The sequence below is a fragment of the Terrapene carolina genome, unplaced genomic scaffold, assembly GCF_002925995.2.
Source record: "Terrapene carolina triunguis isolate 2854851 unplaced genomic scaffold, T_m_triunguis-2.0 Scaffold85, whole genome shotgun sequence".
NCBI lineage: Eukaryota > Metazoa > Chordata > Testudines > Emydidae > Terrapene > Terrapene triunguis.
The window spans coordinates 25,863,409-25,887,469 of NW_020664436.1; the positions used below are offsets into that span (position 1 = coordinate 25,863,409).

A 24,061-nucleotide genomic window follows, 5' to 3' on the forward strand; every position below is an offset into this window, starting at 1 on the left:
TTTCCATATTAGGTCCAGTGTTGGTTAACATTTATTAATTATGTGGAAAAGGGGGAATAAGGAGTGAGAAAGCAAAGTCTGCAGATAACACAGAGTTAAAATCCAGAGATGACTGAGGAACTTCAGAGGGACTTCACCATACTAGGTAAATGGGCAACATGATGGTAGATGAATTTCAATGTTGACAAGAAGAACGGAATGTACATTGGAAGGAAATATTCGAACTAACAGACCTTACAGGATTCCGTAATATTTTAGTCTAATCTTGGTTACTGGGCTCAATGCAAGGATAAGTGGATTGGGTTTAGTGCCCTGTGATGTGCAGGTCAGACTAGATTATTAATACAATCTGGTGGTCCATTCTGGCCTTAAACTCTATAATCAGAGGCATAGAAAAACTCTCCTATGAAGACATTGAAAAGATTAAGATAATTTCCTTTAGCAAGGAAATGAACAAAAGTGGGTCTGATAAAAATATATAAAATAATTAGTAGTGGTGAGAAACTACTAACTAGGAGCTACGTGAGAAAGACCCCACTACCAAAAGGAGACATTCCGGAAAATGAAAGCTGGCAAATTCAAAACTGATAATTAGATCGTGGAACTCACTGTCATGGGATATTGACTCTTATCAATCTTTCTTAAGGCCAAACATTTAGTAACAAGAATACCGAGTTATAACAATTATTGCAAACAGTTCTAGAAGGGATTAAAATCTCATGGTTCATGTTTTAAACTGCTCTTTTGCTATTAGGATGAGACTTTCATGGGGACCGATTATTCCACATCTGCTTACTGGGGGTACTGGCTCCCCTCCCCGCCCCCCCCTTAGGGATCTGCTGCTGGCCACTCTCAGAGACAGGATACTGGACTAGATGGACAATTAGTCTAATCCAATATGGCAATTCCTATAGTTCTAACTAAATCAGAGGGAAATGTGGCAAACATTTGATTTTGTTTGGGAAAAGGGATGACAGATTTTAAAATATTTATTAATTATAAAAATTAAACATACAAAAATATTGCCATACACTGTTTTACATATATTGTTTGAGAACTGTACTTACAATTAGTAAATCAACAGGAAACACACACACAGGTGATAGAAGTTTACTATATTGTATATTAACTTCATTATATTTTTCCCTTAGAGAGCCAGGCAATAAAAGTTACCAGGCTGAACCATTTTCTGCACGTACTTTAAACAGTAAAAAGTCCACTTTAGCTTGTATAGAGGGTTCTTTCATGTCTGGAGAATAGTTTCAGATAGATGGCTCCTAGAAGTCCAGACTTTTAGTACTTGAAACTAGTATGGGAAATTCACGTATTATGCATGGCCAGAAGGGAGGATATCCAATAAAAATTCCTCACTCATATAAGAAGAGAGTAAGGAATTGATGCAAGTTTATTTGTGCTTCCAGGCTTTTCTCTAGATGTTTAGGAAGTTATTTTCTCCCCACTCCTCTGTAAACAAAATTTAGGGCAAAGGCAGCAAGTAGCCTGTAAACACCTCCCACCTTGTTTAAAGGTACTTTTGTTCACTCTCATATATGTGCTTGCCAAGAAAAACTTCTGCTCTTTTCTTCTTTCTTCAGCCCTCTGTCCCAGCATATACCCCAATATATTCACCCCAGAGTTAACCCTTGCTATTACCCAAGTTTTAACCCAGTGCTCTTATGGTTCATACACAAGAACTTTTTACTTGAGTTTGGAGGTGCTTTCTTCCCCAGCTAGCTAGCACAGCTGGGTTAGAGTCCAAGTTCTGATTTAACTCTGGCAGGAACCCATACACTTTAGAGTGAGGACAAGCAAAATCACACTAGTGCTGATAATTATCCAATGCTTTCCCACAGTTCCTCTTGAAGGATAGACAAGTTTTCCCACAACTGACTGGGAAAGAATTCTAGAGCACCTTGTTACAAAGAACAATGGCATATGCTGCTGACACACAAAGGCAAGTACAGAAACAGTGACATGGTAATTTAGGCATAGCTTTGCAGTGGTGATGCTCACTCTGCAGTGAAGATATACCCAGTAAAGCAGTAGGGAATGGCCGCTTTATCCCAGTCATGTCAACTTACTGGGCCTTCCACCAGTGCCACTGAATGTCCAGCTGAATTTAAGGAAGGACAGCCAAACAGACGACAGACCCTCCAAAGGTGTGTTGTTCTAAGAGTGGCTCATTCCTTAAAGTAAGTGAGGAAGAACTAAAAGGGCCACTTCCTTGGAAAAGGACAGAATCTTTCACTAGAAGGATCTAACTGACCAAAATTCCTAGAAGCACTCTCTAAACATATGGTAAGTTCAGAAGCAATCTATTCAGTGGTAGTATATTTATTTTCCTGAAACATTAACTTTCTGTACTACTAGATGACACACCGTTAAAAAGTGTACTTAGCAGACTACATTTTACCTTGGGCATTTTTCCTACATGCTTTATTCATTTTAAGTATATTAAAAATGAAAGCTGCTCCCTATGCTCACTTTAATGTAGTATTTAACAATGTAAGTCAAAGTCCGGTTTCCTTGAAGTGACATATGCTCCTCACCAAGTCAGGACCTGCTATGTCTCAAACTAGCCCAGTTTAAGCATCACGGAGATATCCCGATATGATCTATCCTAGGGTTAAGACTGTCAATCTCTCAAGGAGTTTAATGTCTGTTTCACTGACACCCACAGAGCGCTGAAAAGACGCTTTAACCACCAGCTAAGAAACTAACCCCCCAGGGGACCCGCGTCCCAGGGAGCGAGATGGCGGCGCAGCACTGTTGTGGCCAGTGTCACACACAGGAGCTCCGCCCCCAATAGATCCGGTTAACCGGGCCGCGGGACTGAGCACGGCGACGGTTTCCTGGAAGCAGGAGCCGTTATCCCGGCCGGGGCTGCCGCCTGGATCCAATCCCGGCCGGAACCCCAGGCCCAGCCCACACGCGGGGCAGCGAGGCTGACAGCCGGTGACTCCAGCCGGGGCCACCCAAGAGATCGGGGGCAGGGGCGTTAAGCACGTTACCCCCAGCGGGAAAGGGCGCGTCGCTGTATTTCAGCTTCCCTCCCCCGCTCGGGACATCCAGGGCGGAGGCATCGCCCGCCCCAGCCCGCGCGGAACCGACGCTCCGAAAAGGCGCCGCGCCTCCTCCCGCCCGGACCGCGCGCAGCTACCTCGCTTACTTCCGCCTTCCTCTCCTGCCGTCTCACAACCAGTGACGCTCTGCCGTCCGCAGCCAATGACGACATCACGGCACGTGCGGGAAAGCCTCACCCTGGCGCTGCTGATTGAGCGAGGGCTGTGCAGCGCGAAGCTGGAACTTCTAGTGGCCGTTGAGTGGCGGTTGGGGGAAGGCACCGAGGGGCGGGACGCCACACGCCAGGGCGGAAGCCATGGACAAACATGCGAAGGCGTCGAAACTTCCTTCGGGGGGGAAGGGGGAGCGGCGTTTAAGCATGTTCGAGAAAGACAACGTGAGCAGCAGGCAGTGCGCAGGCGCGGATTGGGGAGCTGGGTCACGGTGCGGTCAGGTGGAGGTGGGGGGGACGGGAGGGGAATTGTGCACGCGCTTGGACCGGAGTGGCGGGTCGAGCACCTGTGGCGCAGGTCCTCGCGCTCTGACTGAATATCAGTTGCGATTAGCCTCCCGGGGCGGGAGGAGGGAAGAGGGAGTCAATGGGCGTCTCCTGCCTCTTAGCGCAGAGAGGGCGGGAGGCTGAGGTTCCAGCACGTGCCCGTTTAGAGCGCACCTGCCTGTCTGCCCAGCTTACTTCCGGCTCTGCAAAATGTCATAGGCGCCTCCATGCGGCAGGGAGCGGGCCTGGGCTGCGGCAGGGGTCAGTGCGCCCTGAGCTCCAGCCCCCTGCTTCCCGCTGGCTGGTGTGTGGCTGGTCCATTGCACCTTCTGTTCTTAATTTAGATGCTTCTCTGAGACTCAATACTGCTCATGGACTGTGCTTGGCTCCTGGTCGCAGGTTATGACCTGCTTCTGGCCAAGGGTTTGGATCCATAAGCTGTCTGCTCTGCTTGATCAGTGTTAATCAAAACCTGGTCTTTTATAAGACCCTTCACGCTAATCCCTCTCCTGCTGTATCACCACCCTCTGGGACTTGACACACACTCCTGCATCAGGTTGTACCTCACACAGGAGAGGCCCTAGCCATTTTCCAAACCAGGGAAGAAAACACTGTGCCTTCATCTCTCTCTCCCCAGCAGCAGAGCAAAAAGGGGCGGCGGGGTGGAAGCAGCACAGCAACTTGGCACCACTTGAAGTTGGCATCTAGGGCGGCTGCCCAAAAAATCACAAGATTGGCCTTCAGAAATGTGACAACTTTTAAAAAAATTATATTGTGTGGTTTTGTGGTCTGTGTTTTGATTTTTTTTTTAACTCTGCAGATCCCCAGGATGTGTGCATAACTGTTAGTGTTGCCCACTGTCCCAAATATATGAGGTGATCTTGGCCCATGTTGCAGGAACTCTCACTCCCATGTCTGCCTGTCTCCTGCCCAGAAATTAATCCTGTCATGCAGTTCTCCCATCAGTTCTGTACCACCCCCCAGCCTCATATCTGCTCTTCCTAGGGTAATTCACCTTAGGCTTGGGGGGTGCAACAGGATTCCACTTCCTGTGCTGGGATGGGGGCAGCTCCAGGGGTGGTCCTTACCCCCCTCTGCCCCTTCCTAGGCCAGGTGCTATAGTGGAGAGTGGGAAGAGGAGCAGAGGCACCATTCTGTTTCTCACAGGTGAAGGGAGCAGAATTGTGATGAACTGCTGGGTTCTTTGCTTCTTCCTGTGAGAATAGCAAGCCATAACAAAGAGACTGTTGGCTTCCGACAGGGCTGAGCTTCACGAGGGGGCTGGAGATTCTAGTATCATTACAAGACAGGCTCCAGAACCCTCTGAAATCTTGTTACTCAAGAAAAGAAAAGTTGACAACGCTGCAAGCTTCTCTTTTAAGCACCTCAATGCCAGCTTCATTCAGTACTTACCCTTGAAGCATGAATCGTCCATAGACCTTCATGTTTACCTCACAATGGTACAGTGTCACTGGCTTGTCTTGGAACAAAAGTTCTCTGAGCTCGGGGATCTGATTCCTGTGGTGATTCTGTTTTCCCAGCCAATGAGGTCAGAATAGCTCCATACACAACAATGGACTGGTTCTAAATTGGGTCATGTACTTTTGAGAGATGCTCTGAAAGGGACCACACTTAAAATATAACACAGAGAAAATGATTGCTATAACATTTACTAACACTATTTACAATGCCAAAAGTACAGCAAATATGAAGTAAAATGGTATTAGTAATTGCATTTCTAAAAGCTACTAGTAGACTTATTTATGACCATTGAAAAGTTTTTGGTACAGAGAATGATAAAGATAAGACTTAGAAAAACTGGTCCATGGCCAGAGATCTTTAAAAGACTTAGGTTCGCCTCCTCCTTCAATGGCCCTTCTAGCATAAGGAGAATTTCTAATAATTTCCCAACATTGGTAACAATAGTTCAGCTCAATTGGTATTAGCGTTGTTGGGAACCTTAGTATAGACAGGCTGCTGGCTGCCACTGATATTTTTAACATTGCCTCATGTAACCTACTCAGAGCATGTCCTTTCCTCTCTCCAAGGACTTAAATGAAAGTTTTTGTGAGCCCCTGACTGGACATCTTTATAGGTCTTTTGAAAGTACTTAATCTCTTCAGCATATCTGTATGTCCTCCATATTCTTAGATATTTTCATTCACCTCTTAGCATCACAGCCTAGCAGCTGGGACGCTTTCTGCTCAGGTGCTTGTTCCATTCTGCTGCCTGATTAAGCAGCTGATGACTCTACCTGCCCTAAACTATCCCTGCAACCAGAAATTGGAGCTAGGGACTGAGGAAACAGCTAAATTGATCTCAAAATAGTCTTTTTTGAACATGTTAAAAATTGAGTTTTACTATAAAAATGTGTTTTCAGAATAGCAACACCATTTGATTAAATTGTTCTTCAAAATATGTTGCATGCATGTATTTTGCTCAGGTGTCTGCATGCCCAGCACACCACAGCTGGAGAGTTTTCTGCAGTAGTACTGTCGGGAATGCATGTGACCCTGCACATCTTCGTGGTTCCTCCTGAGGCTATATAAGGGCAGCAGCACCCTGCCCCCTCAGGTCCTTCTCACCACCTGTGGCCTGATTTGGAGCTTCCCATGTGGTTTACCTCGCTGTTTTTTTCATCTGCATAGTTAGCTAGTTTAGCTTTCCCTTTATCTTTAATAATTAGCCATTAGTACCAATTAGTTAGTTTATTCTTTCAGTTTCAGTGCTAGGCACTCTTGCTATGTGGTGCTCTCTGGGCTTTAATCACTGCCCATCTTCTGAAGTGTTTACACAATGTAGCCCCCCCCCCCCCATGTGCTGCCTTTTGTGCCTCTGGGAGGGGCATATTAAGGAGAGGTACAGTATTTGCCACAGTTCAGGAAAAGAACAGATTTCCTGCATCTCAAGCACTATCTGATAGAGCAGGCAATGAGGCCTCTGTCAGCTCCTGGCCTCCCAGGGGAGCATTTGTCTTCTCACATGCTGGCTATCAGTGTGTGTGCAGTTTTCTTCAATAGATCCCCTGGACTCTTCTCCATGGAGAAAGGAGTTGTTCTTCTCCAGGGCCTCCCCAGAAAAAGACACACAAGTTAGACTGAGGTCACTCAAAGTTGAAGAGTTCTTCAAAAAAGGACTCAGAACATCATCTGGCTATAAGGAGATCCTTGGAGGACTCATCCAATAGCCAACATACAGCTGGGCTGTCAACCTGTGACTCCCTGGCACCACATTGGGATGACTTTAGTAATGTACTATCGACTGGCACTTCTGCAGGACAACTGTTGAGTCTGGGATCAACACACACTGTTTCAGTGCTGACCTCTTTGGTACCGACAATCCCACAAGCTTATGACACAGCAAAGGATTTGCTTTGTCTTCCCCTTCCAGACTTTCCTGTGGTTCAGGAGATGATTGCTTTGTCAGCACCTCCTTTAGTACTGGGCCTGTCTTTGTCATCAGCTCCAGTGCAGAAACTATTAGTTGTATTGACTAGTACCAGCTAAGAAGCATGGTGGGGGCTTGGCTCCTTCTCTGATGCCAACTTTGATACCAGGGCACATAGAGTCTGAAACAACACATTCTCAGCACTGACACTCTCGGTATCTTTATGGTCATCTTCCTTGGTACTGACTCCACTTTCTACTATGGTCCTGGCTATGGGGTCTTTCTCAGCACCACCTCAAGATGCTGTGCTATCAACTTCTTGTGAAGCCTTTATGGCTTTATGTAGTCACCAGTGTGACTACACTGGTCTACAATTTTTGAGAAGTCGTCTGCTTCAGAGATAAAATGTGCTATTTATTATGTATTTTGATGTGCTGAATTCAAATATGACAATTAAAACAACTGATTGGCTACTGTTTCTAAGATATTTAAGTTTTTACATTTTATGTCTATGTGTATTGTGTAGATAGTAGAGTTTTAATCATAAATTGTAAACCTAGGTCTTTTCATGTGTTTATGGTTGCTTTACATGATAATATTTCACCTGTCCTGTTTATGTAACACTTTAAAAATCAGCAAAAGGGTTATATAAATAAAATTTATTAGGAAACAAAAGGCAAAAAACTATTATGTACATAGTTTAGTCCTATTCAGTGTCTACTCGGCGCTTCTTGGCTTGTCTCTTGTATTCATTAAATGGAGCATCTCTTGTCACTGTCCAGCAATAGTCTGCAAGCATTGATGGGCTCCATTTGCCCTGATAGCGTTTCTCCATTGTTGCAATGTCCTGGTGAAATCGCTTGCCGTGTTCGTCGCTCACTGCTCCGCAGTTTGGTGGGAAAAAATCTAGATGAGAGTGCAAAAATTGTATCTTTAGTGACATGTTGCAACAAAGGCTTTTGTATGCCTTGAGGAGGTTTTCCACCAACAACCTGTAGTTGTCTGCCTTGTTGTTTCCAAGAAAATTTATTGCCACTAACCGGAAGGCTTTCCATGCCGTCTTTTCCTTGCCACACAGTGCATGGTCAAATGCATCATCTCAAAGAAGTTCACCAATCTGAGGACCAACAAAGACACCTTCCTTTATCTTAGCTTCACTTAACCTTGGAAATTTTCCACGGAGGTACTTGAAAGCTGCTTGTGTTTTGTCAATGGCCTTGACAAAGTTCTTCATCAGACCCAGCTTGATGTGTAAGGGTGGTAACAAAATCTTCCTTGATTCAACAAGTGGTGGATGCTGAACACTTTTCCTCCCAGGCTCCAATGACTGTCGGAGTGGCCAATCTTTCTTGATGTAGTGGGAATCTCTTGCACGACTATCCCATTCGCAGAGAAAACAGCAGTACTTTGTGTATCCAGTCTGCAGACCAAGCAAGAGAGCAACAACCTTCAAATCGCCACAAAGCTGCCACTGATGTTGGTCATAGTTTATGCACCTCAAAAGTTGTTTCATGTTGTCATAGGTTTCCTTCATATGGACTGCATGACCAACTGGAATTGATGGCAAAACATTGCCATTCTGCAGTAAAACAGCTTTAAGACTCGTCTTCGATGAATCAATGAACAGTCTCCACTCATCTGGATCGTGAACGATGTTGAGGGCTGCCATCACACCATCGATGTTGTTGCAGGCTACAAGTTCACCTTCCATGAAGAAGAATGGGACAAGATCCTTTTGACGATCACGGAACATGGAAACCCTAACATCACCTGCCAGGAGATTCCACAGCTGTAGTCTGGAGCCAAACAGCTCTGCCTTACTCTTGGGTAGTTCCAAATCCCTGACAAGGTCATTCAGTTCACCTTGTGTTATGAGGTGTGGTTCAGAGGAGGAGGATGGGAGAAAATGTGGGTCCCGTGACATTGATGGTTCCGGACCAGAAGTTTCATCCTCTTCCTCTTCCTCGTCTGACTCAAGTGAGAATGATTCTGGTGCATCAGGAACCGGCAGTCCTTCTCCGTGGGGTACTGGGAGTATAGCTGATGGAATGTTTGGATAATGCACAGTCCACTTTTTCTTCTTTAACACAACTTTCCCAACTGGAGGCACCATGCAGAAGTAACAATTGCTGGTATGATCTGTTGGCTCTCTCCAAATCATTGGCACTGCAAAAGGCATAGATTTCCTTTTCCTGTTCAACCACTGGCGAAGATTTGTTGCACAAGTGTTGCAGCATATGTGTTGGGCCCACCTCTTGTCCTGATCTCCAATTTTGCAGCCAAAATAAAGGTGATAGGCTTTCTTACCCATAGTGGTTATACTGCGCTTTTGTGATGCAAAAGTCACTTCACCACAAACATAGCAGAAGTTATCTGCACTGTTCACACAAGTATGAGGCATCTCTGCTCACTTTGGCTAAACAGACATGTGTCCCTTTGCAAAATCAAACACTGACAAATAAGAGAGCACGACACTGTATGATTTCTAGAGCTGATATAGGGCAATTTGTTCAGCAGAGTGATGTAAGCTTCGTTATGATTGCATCATCCATGACTTCTAGGAATAACATGATGCAATTCATATCATGTATGATGCAATACCAGCTTCAGATTGCATCATTCATTGTTTTGCCTAAAAAGCAAGTACTGTCCAAACCCAATCATAGATTTATTCATAGATCCAGTCAAAGATGTATTTTAGTCATTTCTGGTTTAAATTGAGATCCCTTCCCTTTATAACTCACTTATCCTCCGCCATTCCCAAGTCAAGGGTCGTATATACTGACCCAATAGCATATCTTGAAAACTAGAGCCAATCAACAATTTTAAGCATCATTTTCGTTCTCAGTGACCCAGAATTAGTAAAGTTTGACTACCTTTATTTCAGAAGCATTTTGGCTGTAGAGCAGTGCTACCATACTTACTTCAGTACCAATGTTGTCCTCTTCACAATGGGTGAGATCATTCAAGTTGTCTAGTAGTCCCATCAGGCTTTGCACCCCCAGTGCCTATTGACTATTTTGGTGACTCCTCACAGACTGGTTTGGAGTCTTCCAATAGTTCACCATCTTCTCCCAGGCACAGATGGTCTAGCAGATTAGCAGACTGCCTCCAGAAGGAGGACAGCTCTTATGACAGCAGGGACAGATCACTGTGGCCGAATTCTTGCCGATTCTAGATGCCCTGTGCTCTTCCCTGGGGTTGTTTTGGAGCCTCTGGGTTCTCTCATTTGTCCAGAGCCTGATCACTGGTCTAGACTAGAGGAAGCTCTCCAGAGCACACGGTAACAAAGCTTCTGGAGTTGCCTGTTTTGGAGATACAGAAAGACACTGTTCCCCCTGACCAGCCTGTGCATCAGGAGGAACTATTGCCTTAGGAGTTGATTTTACCATAGGAGGATCCATCTGCTCCTGTTAATCGTCCCGCCTCCTTGCCTGATAATTCTATGATCCCAGACACTTCTCCAGTTCTAGATGACTATATCATCAGGAGCTTCTGAGAAGAATGCTTGCAGCTTTGGGCATTCAAGCAGACCTTTTGCAAGAAAACACAAGCTTTTGGACATTCTACAGGGTTCTGCCCCTGGATAGGGAGCACTACCTATTAATAAGGCACTACTAGAACTGGCATAAACCTTATGGCATACACCAGCCTTCTTAGCCTCTATAGCTATGTGCATGGATAAATGCAAAGATTTGAGTGTTTTTATTCTCATTCTGCATCTAATTCTGTAGTAATGATGGCTGCCAATGAGAGATCAGGACCAGGAAGACTTAAGTCAACTCCCAAAGAGAGAGAACCCAGGAGACTTGATTTACTTGGGAGAAAAAATTACTCCTCCTCCTCTCTTCAAATGTTCATAGCAAATCAGCAGGTGCTTTTAGCTAAATATGACTTTGTAAGCTGAGATGCAATGTCTACGTTTATTGAAAAATTATCTGAAAATTTTAGGGAGGAATTTAAGGCTTTCCTGCCAGAAAGTTACATTGTGACCAGGCCGTCTCTCCAGTCTGTATTTGATGCAGCTGATGCTTTTTCTAGAGTGATGGCCTCTGCAGTAACAATGAGGAGAGAGTTCTGGGCATAGCTAGTTTGTTGACTATCCCTATCGAAGACTTTCCTTTTGATGGTTGTCCCTTTTTTTGGACAAAACAGATGAGACCTTACATTTATTTGAGGACTCACAAGCTGCCCTGAGCTCATTAGCAGTGTATATATTCTAGCCACCAGGAGACACCAGTACAGGGCTCAGCAGCAGCAACAGAAACTATTATAGACAGCATTTTTACCATAAGACACAGACTTTTCAAAGAAAAAGCACAAATCTCAACTAAGGAGATCATCTAACTCAAGCATTGCATAGACAAGTGGGTCCTAAGCATGGTGGGACTGGAATATTCCATCCAGTTTCTTTCTTTTCCCCATCCTCACTCCTCTGCACACATCCCGTCTTTCTTCAGGGACTCTTCTCGCTAATCAATGCTTCTTCAAAAGGTTCATACTTTGGTCCATCTGGAAGCTGTAGAGGAAGTTCCCCTTCAGTGTTGTGGATAGGATTTTTCTTCACGATAGTTGCCCATTCCCAAGTCGAAGGGCGATCTGAGACCCATTCTAGATCTTCAAAATTTCAATAAGTCCATAAAAATACATAAGATTTCACATGGTCTCTCTAGCATTGATTATTCCTTCCTTAGGTCATAATGGCTGGTTTGCGGCCCTCGATTTATAGGACATTGTAAGAGAGTTTATTCACTGCTAGGCACCCCGTCATGACTGGGTGTGGAGTAACAGCTCTTCACTAGGCTATTACCCCTATTGATGGTCTCTCTGGCGCCGTGGTGGTTTTTCTGCCTGGTAGCTTGTCCAGTGACTCAGCCCTTTGACTAGTTCACAGTCTTTAGTTTGAGTCACAGTTGTCCCAAACTAAAATTCCAAAAATGTCTTAACACGAAAATAGAACCTTCTGCCTTCTCTGGGGCTATTTCTCAGCCGCTTTCCTGTTTGATCAGAGTCTCTCCCAGGCCTCCCTGCTTGGAGAGCTTTTCCAGTCTCTCCTCCTTCCTGAAGAGCTTTTACCCTGTTGATTCAGGGCCCTGCAGGAGTCTTTCTTGATCACTACAGTCTCTACAGATATAGTAGCAATTTTCTGGGCTTCCCCCTTTATATTGCAACCTACAGCTTTGAGCATCCTGCCTCTATAGGAATCTTCCTGCAGCTCTGTCCTCATCTGGACTTTATCACTACTTAAGCCTGGCTCCTTTTACTGTAAAAATCACCTGATTCCTCTCAAGTGGGGCCCATCTGTAATCAGGTTGGCTTAGCCCCAGGCTAAGCCACCCTATTCATAGATTCATAGATTCTAGGACTGGAAGGGACCTCGAGAAGTCATCGAGTCCAGTCCCCTGCCCGCATGGCAGGACCAAATACTGTCTAGACCATCCCTGATAGACATTTATCTAACCTACTCTTAAATATCTCCAGAGATGGAGATTCCACAACCTCCCTAGGCAATTTATTCCAGTGTTTAACCACCCTGACAGTTAGGAACTTTTTCCTAATGTCCAACCTAGACCTCCCTTGCTGCAGTTTAAGCCCATTGCTTCTTGTTCTATCCTCAGAGGCTAAGGTGAACAAGTTTTCTCCCTCCTCCTTATGACACCCTTTTAGATACCTGAAAACTGCTATCATGTCCCCTCTCAGTCTTTTCTTTTCCAAACTAAACAAACCCAATTCTTTCAGCCTTCCTTCATAGGTCATGTTCTCAAGACCTTTAATCATTCTTGTTGCTCTTCTCTGGACCCTTTCCAATTTCTCCACATCTTTCTTGAAATGCGGTGCCCAGAACTGGACACAATACTCCAGCTGAGGCCTAACCAAAGCAGAGTAGAGCGGAAGAATGACTTCTCGTGTCTTGCTCACAACACACCTGTTAATACATCCTAGAATCATGTTTGCTTTTTTTGCAACAGCATCACACTATTGACTCATATTTAGCTTGTGGTCCACTATAACCCCTAGATCCCTTTCTGCCGTACTCCTTCCTAGACAGTCTCTTCCCATTCTGTATGTGTGAAACTGATTTTTTCTTCCTAAGTGGAGCACTTTGCATTTGTCTTTGTTAAACTTCATCCTGTTTACCTCAGACCATTTCTCCAATTTGTCCAGATCATTTTGAATTATGACCCTGTCCTCCAAAGCAGTTGCAATCCCTCCCAGTTTGGTATCATCCGCAAACTTAATAAGCGTACTTTCTATGCCAATATCTAAGTCGTTAATGAAGATATTGAACAGAGCCGGTCCCAAAACAGACCCCTGCGGAACCCCACTCGTTATGCCTTTCCAGCAGGATTGGGAACCATTAATAACAACTCTCTGAGTACGGTTATCCAGCCAGTTATGCACCTACCTTATAGTAGCCCCATCTAAATTGTATTTGCCTAGTTTATCGATAAGAATATCATGCGAGACCGTATCAAATGCCTTACTAAAGTCTAGGTATACCACATCCACAGCTTCTCCCTTATCCACAAGACTCGTTATCCTATTGAAGAAAGCTATCAGATTGGTATTACAGGTACCTACTTCCATGTGGTGGTTTTGCCAAGTCAAAGGAAGTTTCTAAAATTTCTGATAAAAGACCAACATAAGTACTTCCTTTGGCCGGTCATTGGCCAATGAGTATTCATCAAATGTGTGAGTGTAGTGCTGGATTGTATATACCTGACCTAATATGCCAGGCTGTGCCTGCGCAGCCACCAGGGGCTGCTGAAGTCAGTCTATTGACTGATCAGCTAGCCCTTAGACATGTTGCTCTGTGTACTTGTTGTGGTCCTGGCATCTTTGGAACGATGGGTGGATCAGAACAATGTGTGCAGGGGCATTCCATTCTCTTGTCCCCTTGCATCCAAAACAGATATCACCAATGCATCCCTGATAGGATGGGGTGCTCTCCTGGAGGGTTTACTAACCCAAGCTTTATGGACAGAACAAGAGGTTACCCTTCACGTTAATGTGCTCAAACTTCAGGCAATTCACAAGGCCTGTCACACTTTTCTCCCTCATATTAAGGGATTGTCAGTTCAGATTCTGACTGACACTACAGCTACGATGTACTGCCTAAACAGACAGGCAGGAGTAAGATCCAGTCAGCTTTGTCAAGAAGCTGTGAAATAATGGGACTTATGCATCACGCATGATATTACTTTTATTGCCTCCCACTTACTAGGCTCCCAGGACCTCTTGGCTGATCATCTCAGCAGGAGATTTTCACAAAACCATGAGTGGTCTCTGAAGAACAGTGTGCTCAGAACCATCTTTCATGCCTGGCGTATCCAATCAGTCAGACTATTTGCAACAAAAGACAACAGGAAATGCCATCAGTTTTAGTGTCAAGTGGGTCACAGCCCAGGCTTTTTGACCCCTGCTTTTCTCCTTCAGGGGGGGCCAAGCCTCATGTACATATTTCTCACCATTCCTCTCATCACACAGGTGATGTTCAAATTAAAACAAGACCATACCAAAATAATTCTTATAGCTCCAGCACGGTTATGACAGTGCTGGGTTCATGGATCTTCACAGCCTCTATTTGACCTCCATGGACTCTGCCTTCATTTCCAGATCTACTGTCCCAAGAACAGTCAGTTATTATACCCAGACCTGGACAGCCTGCATCTCACAGCATGGGTATTGAGGGGCTAGATTAGGCAGATAAAGATTGTTCATGGGCAGTTCAGGAAGTATTGCAGCAGAAACTAATCCACTTTATCTGTTTATTTAGCCAAGTGGAAGTGGTTTTCAGCCTGGTCTATTCCCCATGTTGTACCTGCAACAGAAGCTAGAATACAGGATATTTTATAGTACCTGTTACATCTGAAATCCTCAAGTGTTCTCTAGTTTCCCAGAGGGTCCATTAGGAACGATCTCAGCAACTCATCCATCAACCCAGAACAGATCAGATTTTTCTAAACCAGTAGTTTCCAGATTTTCAAAGAGGATTGTTCGGCTTTTCCCCCAGTGAAGGATGGGTAGTTGCCTTGGGATCTCCACATTGTGTTAGCTGTTCTAACGGGTCCTTATAAGGTTCCTTGAGTCTCAGGGGCAGGGTGCCCCACTCAGCAGCAGTGGTGAATCGGTGCTCATGCCAGGTGGGTCGATCAGGCATTTGGCTCCACAGCCGAGCAACTGGGCTTCGTTTCAACAGCTATTCTCCAATCCCACACCCCTTGAATATAACTTCTTGACTTTACCATTCCAAGACCACTGTTTATAATTTAATATATACCCAAATAAATGCATATACCCACATTTACATTTTTGGAGATATATGTGTATTGGGTTTTGGTAGCTTAAAATGCTGCTGGAAAAAAGTTCAGATTAGTAAATGGAAGGACATTGTTTTCAGCTGAGCCCATTGAACTTTGGTTTCATGGCACCTACTGGATGAACTTAATGTCCAGATCTCTTTCTTAGACAACAGAATATCCTGTCAGTTACACAGATAACTACTATAACTAATACTATTTCGGTTCATGTTTTTTTACAAAAGTAATACAATATGACAACACAGAGATTAAGAAATCTAAAATTATTGCCCTATAAATTGTATGCGGTATTGTAGCTGTTTCACTCCCAGGATATTAGAGAGACAAGGTGGGTGAGCTATCACCTTTTATTGGACCAACTTCTGTTGGTGGGAGCTCAAAAGCTTGTCTCCCTGCCCTATTAATTAATGTTTAGGGCTGGATTGCTCCCTTCCACAATAAAATCCCTGAAGGGAATAAAGAGAGAAGAAAACTTGAGGTTCCCCTTGTGGAAAATTTCCTATTTTGTTTCATCAGAGGGTGGGATCTACTCCTCACTCACTGAAGAAGACGCAGGGTCTGCTACTAAACCTTTTGAGTCCTGTGGATCCACACCAATGTTGAAGGAACAGTGGGAGGTCAGGGTCATCAGTATGAAGACCTTGTGCCTCAGTGTGAACTTTGTTCCCCTGGGCACCCCACCTCCTTCTCCCTGGCTGTGGCTGACCCTCATTCCTCTTTAAAAAAGCTCCACACTTTGTAGAGGGCTTTGTGGGAAAGGTAATATAGTTCCAGGCTACACAGATTTTGGGGGGAACTCCCCTTAAACATCTGTAAAGCTACCTCATTGTCCTCCATGAAATCCCTCCTTAAAACTCTCCTTTGTCATGATGCCTACAAAAATGGTTAGCTGGTGTGTTGAGACCACTGCCTATCCTGTCCTCTGTTATTGTCTCATTGATTCCTTGTGCTCCCTGGTTGTATGTATTCACTTGTCTTTTTTATATTTTGATTGTAAGCTCTTTAGGGCGGGGACTATCTTTTTGTTCTGTGTTTGTACAGCACCTAGCTCAGTAGGGGCCCTGGTCTGTGACAGAAGGCTCCTAGGTGCTACTGCAATACAAATACTACTAATAATTACATTTCCTAAGGATACAAGGGGTTAGTCTAGGGATGATGTGTGTCCCTCTTGACCCCATCCATCATGGGGCAGCCCACTTCTTGTTCCCTACCATCTCCTCAGAACAGATCCTAAACCCATGTCTGTATCTCCATAGTATTGGGGGTTGATACCATAGTGGCAGCAGACCCACCTTCTGGGTAGGAGAGGTGAGACCTGCACATGCAGAAACCACTCTAATCATGGCTGGGGAAATGTCACTTTCTTACTCAACAAATCTGCTTTATCACTGTGTATATATTCAGGATCATAGGTTTCAGAGTAGCAGCCGTGTTAGTCTGTATCCGCAAAAAGAACAGGAGTACTTGTGGCACCTTAGAGACTAACAAATTTATTAGAGCATAAGCTTTCGTGGGCTACAGCCCACTTCTAGCCCACGAAAGCTTATGCTCTAATAAATTTGTTGGTCTCTAAGGTGCCACAAGTACTCCTGTTCTTTTTTCAGGATCATATGCATTCATTGTAGTGGCAAAAATATGTTTATACTACTTTTGACTCCTGCTAGAACTGCAAAGTCAACACACCTCTGGGAGACTGATTTTGAATCAATTTTGTCTCTTCATCATTAGTACGATTACTTAAGTTTCAACTGCAGTGCCAAATTCTGCCCTCAGTTACTATTGAAGAGAATGACATTATACTAGTGTAACTGAGGACAGAATTTGGCAGTGCAGAATCTTTATTAATGATAAAGATGAATAAACAAAAATGATCACTTCTTCACTTTCAGATCCTGTAACGGGCTCCCCGGGGTGCAACCTGGAACAGGGGTATCGCTGAGCCCTCTGGCACCAACCTGGGCTCCCTCTCACACTGTGATGCTGTGACAAGCTGCAAACCTCACCGGGTACTGCACTTACACAGCAATCCACAGGCAGGGACGCACCCAGCTGAGTAACATGAATGCTTCTCCTAGCCACTCATGAACTAACAATAGAGAGGCTCCAGCCAATTCCCCCAGCTTCCCAGCCTAGGACCTCAGGGCTGTATCATCCTGCACTGGTCAGAAGCCTGACCAGTGTAAGTTTAATACCCAGTCTGCCCCTCCCTCAATGTGGAGAGGACACGCTCTCCACATTGTACACTGCAGATTTCCCAAGCATTTCAACCAAAACACACTGTTTAAGGTAAAATATAGAACAAAAACTATGTGATTATAAGTTATAAGCGTACAGATCAAAGTTGGTTACCTACGAAATAAAAGTAAAATCACAATCTGATAAACTAGATAGGATTTGAATCAAGCAGTGTCTCATCCTGATGGTATAGTTCCTTAATACACAAGCTGGGATTCTCCTTTCCAGCCTGGGACCACCTCCCCAGTTCAGTCTTTGTCCTCCAGATGTGTTTCCAGGTGTTGAGTTGTGGGAGGGAGTGAGGCCAAGTGATGATGTCACTTCCCCTCTTTTATAATTTCTTCCAGCTTGCTGGAAAGATCCTTTGCTATGACGAGTCAAACAGTCTCCATTGTCTACGTGCTCTCTCTGAGAGGTCTCCATTGTATACAGTTCCTGGGGTAGTCCTTGTGAGTGTGGATTCCCCTCAGTGGGCCATCATCAGTGTTTGGCTACTCCATTATTATACCTGAAAGGCTGGTTGTGGGTGTTCCCAACCTCGCAAGATATTTCAGTATCACACATATAGCAAAACTTCTTAACTTCCCATACAATGAGCACTTACAATCCAACAGGATATTCATGTTCAACAGATCAAGACTTTTACAATGATACCTCACAAGGTATACTTTGTACAAAACATAATTATATGAAAGTGGTGAATATGAGGGTTCCAGGGTGCTGCTTTCAGGCACAGAGTGCCACAGATCCGAAACAGCTTTTAGTTCTTGCAAATAGAAAAAAATACATTTCTGCTTAAAATTGAGCAAATTTTATCTGGAAGTCATTGAGACCACATATAGGCATCTCTGCAGTGCAATTTGTACAGTAGTTTTTCAGAATATAATCACATAAAAGATCAATAAATCAGTTATAACGTTTATTATATTGGTATTGTATACAACATCAGCATTAGTACTGAAAATTTTCTACTGGTAACACAGGTGTTTAGATAAGTTGGCTGGGATTATGCTTTCTAAAACTTTTGAAAGATAGTGAAAAGGATTTATTGACAGATTGATCGAGGGTTTCTTCTCCCGAGTACCCAATTCTGCCTGCACTGAAGTCAACTGCAAAATTTGCATAGACTTCAGGGGAAGCAGAATCAGAGCTTAGGTGAGAGGATATCCCTCTGGCCCTTTTCCCAGAAGGAGCATCAGATAACTAGCACACTCCTCAGTTATCCATAATAGAGGTGAACAATTCACAGTTTAGTTTTTTTCAGATATTTCTGATGATCCCAAACAAAATTTAAGTCTTTCCCTCTAGCGATACCATTTTGAAGTGTCAGAAAACTTTCAACAATCAAATACCAAAGCATAATTCTAAGCTTTATTTTTTCTTTTGTTTTAAAAAGTATACACAGATCGTAAAAGACAGAATGAGAAGTTCAAGCCATGAAGTTCACGGTACGGAACCAATGGATGATGAATCGTTTGCAGAGTTTGGGAAAAGTGAAATATTTACATTGAGGACTAGCATGGCAAAAATAAGATATGCCAATACATACAAAATGGAGCCATATAGGAAATTCCAGGCTCATTTAGTAAGAAACAAAGCTCAACATATACTAACGGTAGAGTAATACTTTTTGTTTAAATTGTCTGTATGTAAGATATTTAATTTTAGTGTAAATGTTAGGCCTCAGTCCCTCAAAGACAGCCCTGGGGTTACTACAAAGTTACTATAAAGTTAAGCATATCCATAAGTCCATCCTCATGCTCATCACAAGCTCTATACTGTAAGATACTGAATGTCTTTTGCAGAGTGCTTGCTGAGCACCAGCAGTGAAGGTGGAAGTTGAGGGTTTTCAGCTCCTTACGGGATTGGATCTTTTTTCTGTTAATAGATTAAAATGGGTCAGAGAACTATCCAAAATAAAATAAATAATAGGACATTTTGGATTTATTGAATTTTATTCCCTTAATTGGTTCGGGTAACATTTCATGACATGAGAGCAAAGTATTATTGGTGGAGTCCCTCTGGTGTTATTAACAACAGTCTGATTGCCGTATATGAAATCAAGTTAAATGGAATGAGGGACTCTGCTCTGGAGAATCTACTGAGACAGTCTATAGTTGCCAAAGAGCAGGGAAATTATACTATTTACCCTGAAAACTAAGAACTAATCCCATTGACTCTGTAGTGCAGGAGACGTGTTGTGGATATGCAGACCGATGCCCCCTAGGCTATTTTCCATGAAACTGAGTCAAAAGGAAAAAAGTACACTTCTGTTCAGTTCAAAGAAAATTAAAAAATTTGTTTAAAATGTTTTAAAGTGAAATATTTCAATATTTTGACGGATAAAGGGTTTCTCAGTAAAAATGATTAACTTTTTATTTGGGGACGTCATCTATTGTGTACAAACATTCCAGTAGTTTACTTCCTTTTTCTTTATAGCTAAAAGTAAGATTTTTTTATACAAAAGCTTGTTAGGATGGAGATTACAATTTTTTTAAACTCTTTTGATAGCAGCGACTTCAAGAAACTAAGTATAATGGTGCGACTAGTAGCTTCTTGTGTAATTCAATCTCAGAAGAAATATTAACAGCTGTCAAGGACATGGGCTTTGATCGCTATAAGTACGTAGTAACAGTCCTAATCTTGCAAAAGACTGGTCAGGCAATAAAAGTGAGTAGACAAATTAATTTACTCATAATATTTTCACAAACTGAGTTAGACGTTTGGGGCCCTATTGTGCCTCTTGGGCATACCATCACATTCACGGTGGTCCAGATCTGCATTGCTTTAGGGTGAGCTACCCCTGGGAGCTCCGAGGTGCAGAGGAAACTCAGCTGCTCTGTCTCACTTAATAGACTGCAGCATGTACACCTCACCATGGCTCACTAACACTGCTGGTCAGTGTGAAGAGGACACAAGAGGTTTGCCTGAGTAAGTATTACAGATTTAGCCCCAGTGTATGTTTCAGTAGATATTTTAAAAGTGATAAGGAAAATCACTGAACAACATTTTGTGGCTACCAGATTTTCAGAGCTCTTAAGGTAAATTTTCTCTAAAGGAAAATAAAATGCATTTAATAAATAATAATAAAACATTCAATTCCTTTTAATTTGCAGTTTTATATACATTCTTACTATTTGAAATAAATTAATATAAACTAGCTGCACCTATGTAATGCTACATGTTCATTGTAAAGTTCTAATCTGAAAAATATTTCCTTAAGACTTGTGCCCTTTTAATCAATTTAATAGTACTTTGTTCTTTTCTCCCCCATAGATCTCCAGCAGATGGGTCTGGGATGTTGCAAGGGACAACTGGGTTTCAGCTAAATGTGAAACAGAATCTTTTGTTTCATTGGCTTTGATAATGGCTTGTTACTATGAGTAGTTTTCGAAAAGCAACCTCTGTTAACGGTCATCACAATACTCTGTATAATTGTTCAAAAATCTTCATAAATTTATAGTTATTTTAGAACACTTTCTTTGTTAAGTTAAAAACAGTTGATACATTGAAATGCACATAAATTTAAACAAATTTTACCAATGCTTGTCTATAAATTTTTTTAAAAAATATGTGTGGGTGAGTGCATACTATATACATCTGTCATAATGCTATGTTTATGAATTTATGACAGGTGCTAAGAACACATTTTGCAAGGTGCTGAATGTGGCCTCGCACATTCTAAAGGATGGGGTTCCAACAAATTACAAGTGACAATTCCGTTCATAAAAGGGAAATATTCTACTCTTTGAGGTGACTCTGAAACAGAAGAGTAACATTGTATTTACTCTCAGTTGTTGTCATATTCATCAAATTCCACAGCAATAATCTCTTCAGAGAGCTAGTAATAAGGAAAGCCACTGTAAAGCTTATTTTTAAAAGCTTTTCTTAGATTAAATACATTTTCCCCACTGTAACCAGCTGTTTTTTCTTATGCCTATTAAACTCTCATTTTTGTATTTTGAAGTTTGGAACATTCCATTTAAGGTCCCAGTCCTGCTCCTATTGAAGTCAGTGGGAGTGTTGTCATTGACTTCACTGATACCAGGATGGACCCCAAATTACAAACCATCAACTGTTTTATAATCCTTAGTCTGGAGGCTGATATATTGTATTTACTGGATTCAGTTACTTTTTTTAATTTCATCAGACTGGTTCCTAATGACAACAAAGCCAGAAGAGCTGTAAAATCCATTCAGTGACAACCTAAAATCTTAGGAGATGGATATGTAATTGACAATTAATGACAACAATACATATATCTATATTGAAAAGAATGGCTAAGACAAAATTTGCAAAGTATTTATAAAGAATGTTAGAACTGCTGCTATATTAACCTAACAATGACTCAGATCTGCTATTATTTCATTGATGTTGTTCAAACATAACAATTCAGAAGAAAATAAATAGTATTTGTTTTCAAAATAATACAGATCATGTTTAATTTTCTGTTAAAATGCCTGATGGCTTTGTAATGTAAGGTTGTAGTTAAGCAAGGGTAGCTTTAGTTTCAGGGTTCATGGGTTCAATTGTACCTGTAGAAATCATCCTGCAGTGCTGGCTCTTGTCCCATGGGGCTGGGCCATATTCCCTGCTCTGGGCATTGTGACCTGGTGCTGTGACCCCATGTACCAGGTTACAATGTCCAGAGCAGGGAGCCATGCCCAGCCCTGTGGGACAGGAACTGCTACTACTGGACAAGTGTAGTGCTGTCTTGCTCTTCAAGCCCCCTGCCTTCTCTCATCCAGGACTTCTCCTCCCCATTAGGGTTGTGGTGTTGGGCAGAGTGTGCTGCTGTGGGTGGTCATCAGTACCCGTCCCCTCTTCAGTTTAGTATAGTGCATGTATTGAATCAGGAGGCTACATCCATCCCTGCCACAAAGCAAATACTTCTTACATAGACAAAGCATCAGAATGGAAATTTCACCTGGACATGGTAACAGCTGGCTTCTTCAAGCTTAATAAACTTGGGCTCCAATCCAGTAAACACTTAAGCAATGGGAATATTCATGTGTGTAAATATAAATACATGTATAAAATTCTTATCCTGCAAATGCTAACACACATAATAACTTTGCACATGTGAGTGGTCCCAGAGAACTCAATGGGACTACTTCCATGAGTAAAGAAATATACACACATGCTTAAGACCTTGCAGAATCAGGGCCTTTTCTATAAGTAGGCTTGGCAGAATTCAATTTTTTATAATTTTGATGGATAATATCAATGTTTATTTTTAAGCTTTTTTTCTATTTGCATTTTCACAGTTGCACCAAATTATGGATTTTAAGCATTTTTTATTTTCATTGATTTACATTTTCACAGTTGCAGGAAATTATGGGGTGACAGGAAATTATTATTTAATGACAACAAATGTTGAGATTTAAAAAGTTCAATCTTTATAACAGTAAAAACACAAATTGTCAACATAATGTCAAAATATATAAAGTAAATATCCTTATATCAAACTTAAGTTCTTAAGCACCATTTTTATTACTTTGCCTGTGTAAATTTCCATTATTGATGGAATTATTTTATGTCAGTTTGTGTGTGTACAGTGAAATCAACATTTACCGATAAAAATCTTTCAACGCTATCTATAAGGGTTTATCCATATTTTGTTCTTCATTTGAACAACTTGAATGGTAATATAAGTCATACGTTAACATGGAGGAGGTAATCCACCCTTTAATGACTGGAACTGATGTGACACTAGAATCCAAACTTTGTACACTGTATGGTGGGGCTATGTGTTCAATATTTTCTCTATACAAAACACTGTAGAACAAATTAGCTTCAAAGATTTCTCTTTTCATAGAAGTGTTGTTTTTTATGGAGAAGAAATTGTGCAGTATGTAAATATATAAAATGTCACTGGCTCACCCTTTAATATTCTAAGGCTGTCACCTACTGTAACATTATGTAATACTGGTCCATCCAATGTTGGTGCACAATTCAATTTCTTGATGTTAGTACATTTCAGTTATTCTTAAAATAAAAAAAGTTTCTATAAGTTTTGAGGAAATGAATTTTTTAATTTGTTTATATATGGCATGAATAAATACAGACATACAGATCCTAGTGTGCAAATTATTGCCTTACATGACAGGGATAAATCATGCATGCACATCATGCATCAAAGCTGTGAAATGGAGTACAAATGCAATTAAAATAAGGTATTCAAATGTTTAACAAGGGGGGGCAGGAGGGGAGGGGCCAAAGACGCTCCTTGTGTGGGGCATCATTTGGGCTAGGGCCAGCCCTAAGTGGGGTCCCTCTCCCACTTCTTGGGCTGACAGCAGGAGCCCCTCTTCCTGGGGCTGACAGTGAGAGCCCCCAGTGGACGGGGCTGAAAGCAGGTGCTCTGCCTCGCCCAGGACTGCTGCCTGGGACTGACAGCAATTTCGAAGAACAATTAAGCTTCGCGTGATCTGGCAATAGAACTCTCACATGGCAGGAGAGGGAGAACCGGGGCCTGAAAAATAAATCAATCTGGACATTTGCGAGTTCTATCAGGAGAGCCCGAGTTAGGCTTAATTTTACTTGGAAATCGAGT

At 42.5% G+C, this 24,061-nt stretch overlaps 1 protein-coding gene across 1 annotated transcript; it reads left to right on the forward strand.

Annotated features, from left to right (window-relative positions):
• The first annotated feature begins 3,379 nt into the window (after positions 1-3,379).
• On the forward strand, positions 3,380-20,896 carry TCTE3 (t-complex-associated-testis-expressed 3). Its single transcript, XM_024203834.2, has 4 exons — positions 3,380-3,460; positions 18,902-19,120; positions 20,017-20,175; positions 20,782-20,896. Exons 1-4 carry the CDS (start codon positions 3,380-3,382, stop codon positions 20,890-20,892), a joined length of 570 nt encoding a protein of 189 aa, XP_024059602.1. The 3' UTR covers positions 20,893-20,896.
• Positions 20,897-24,061: the final 3,165 nt, after the last annotated feature.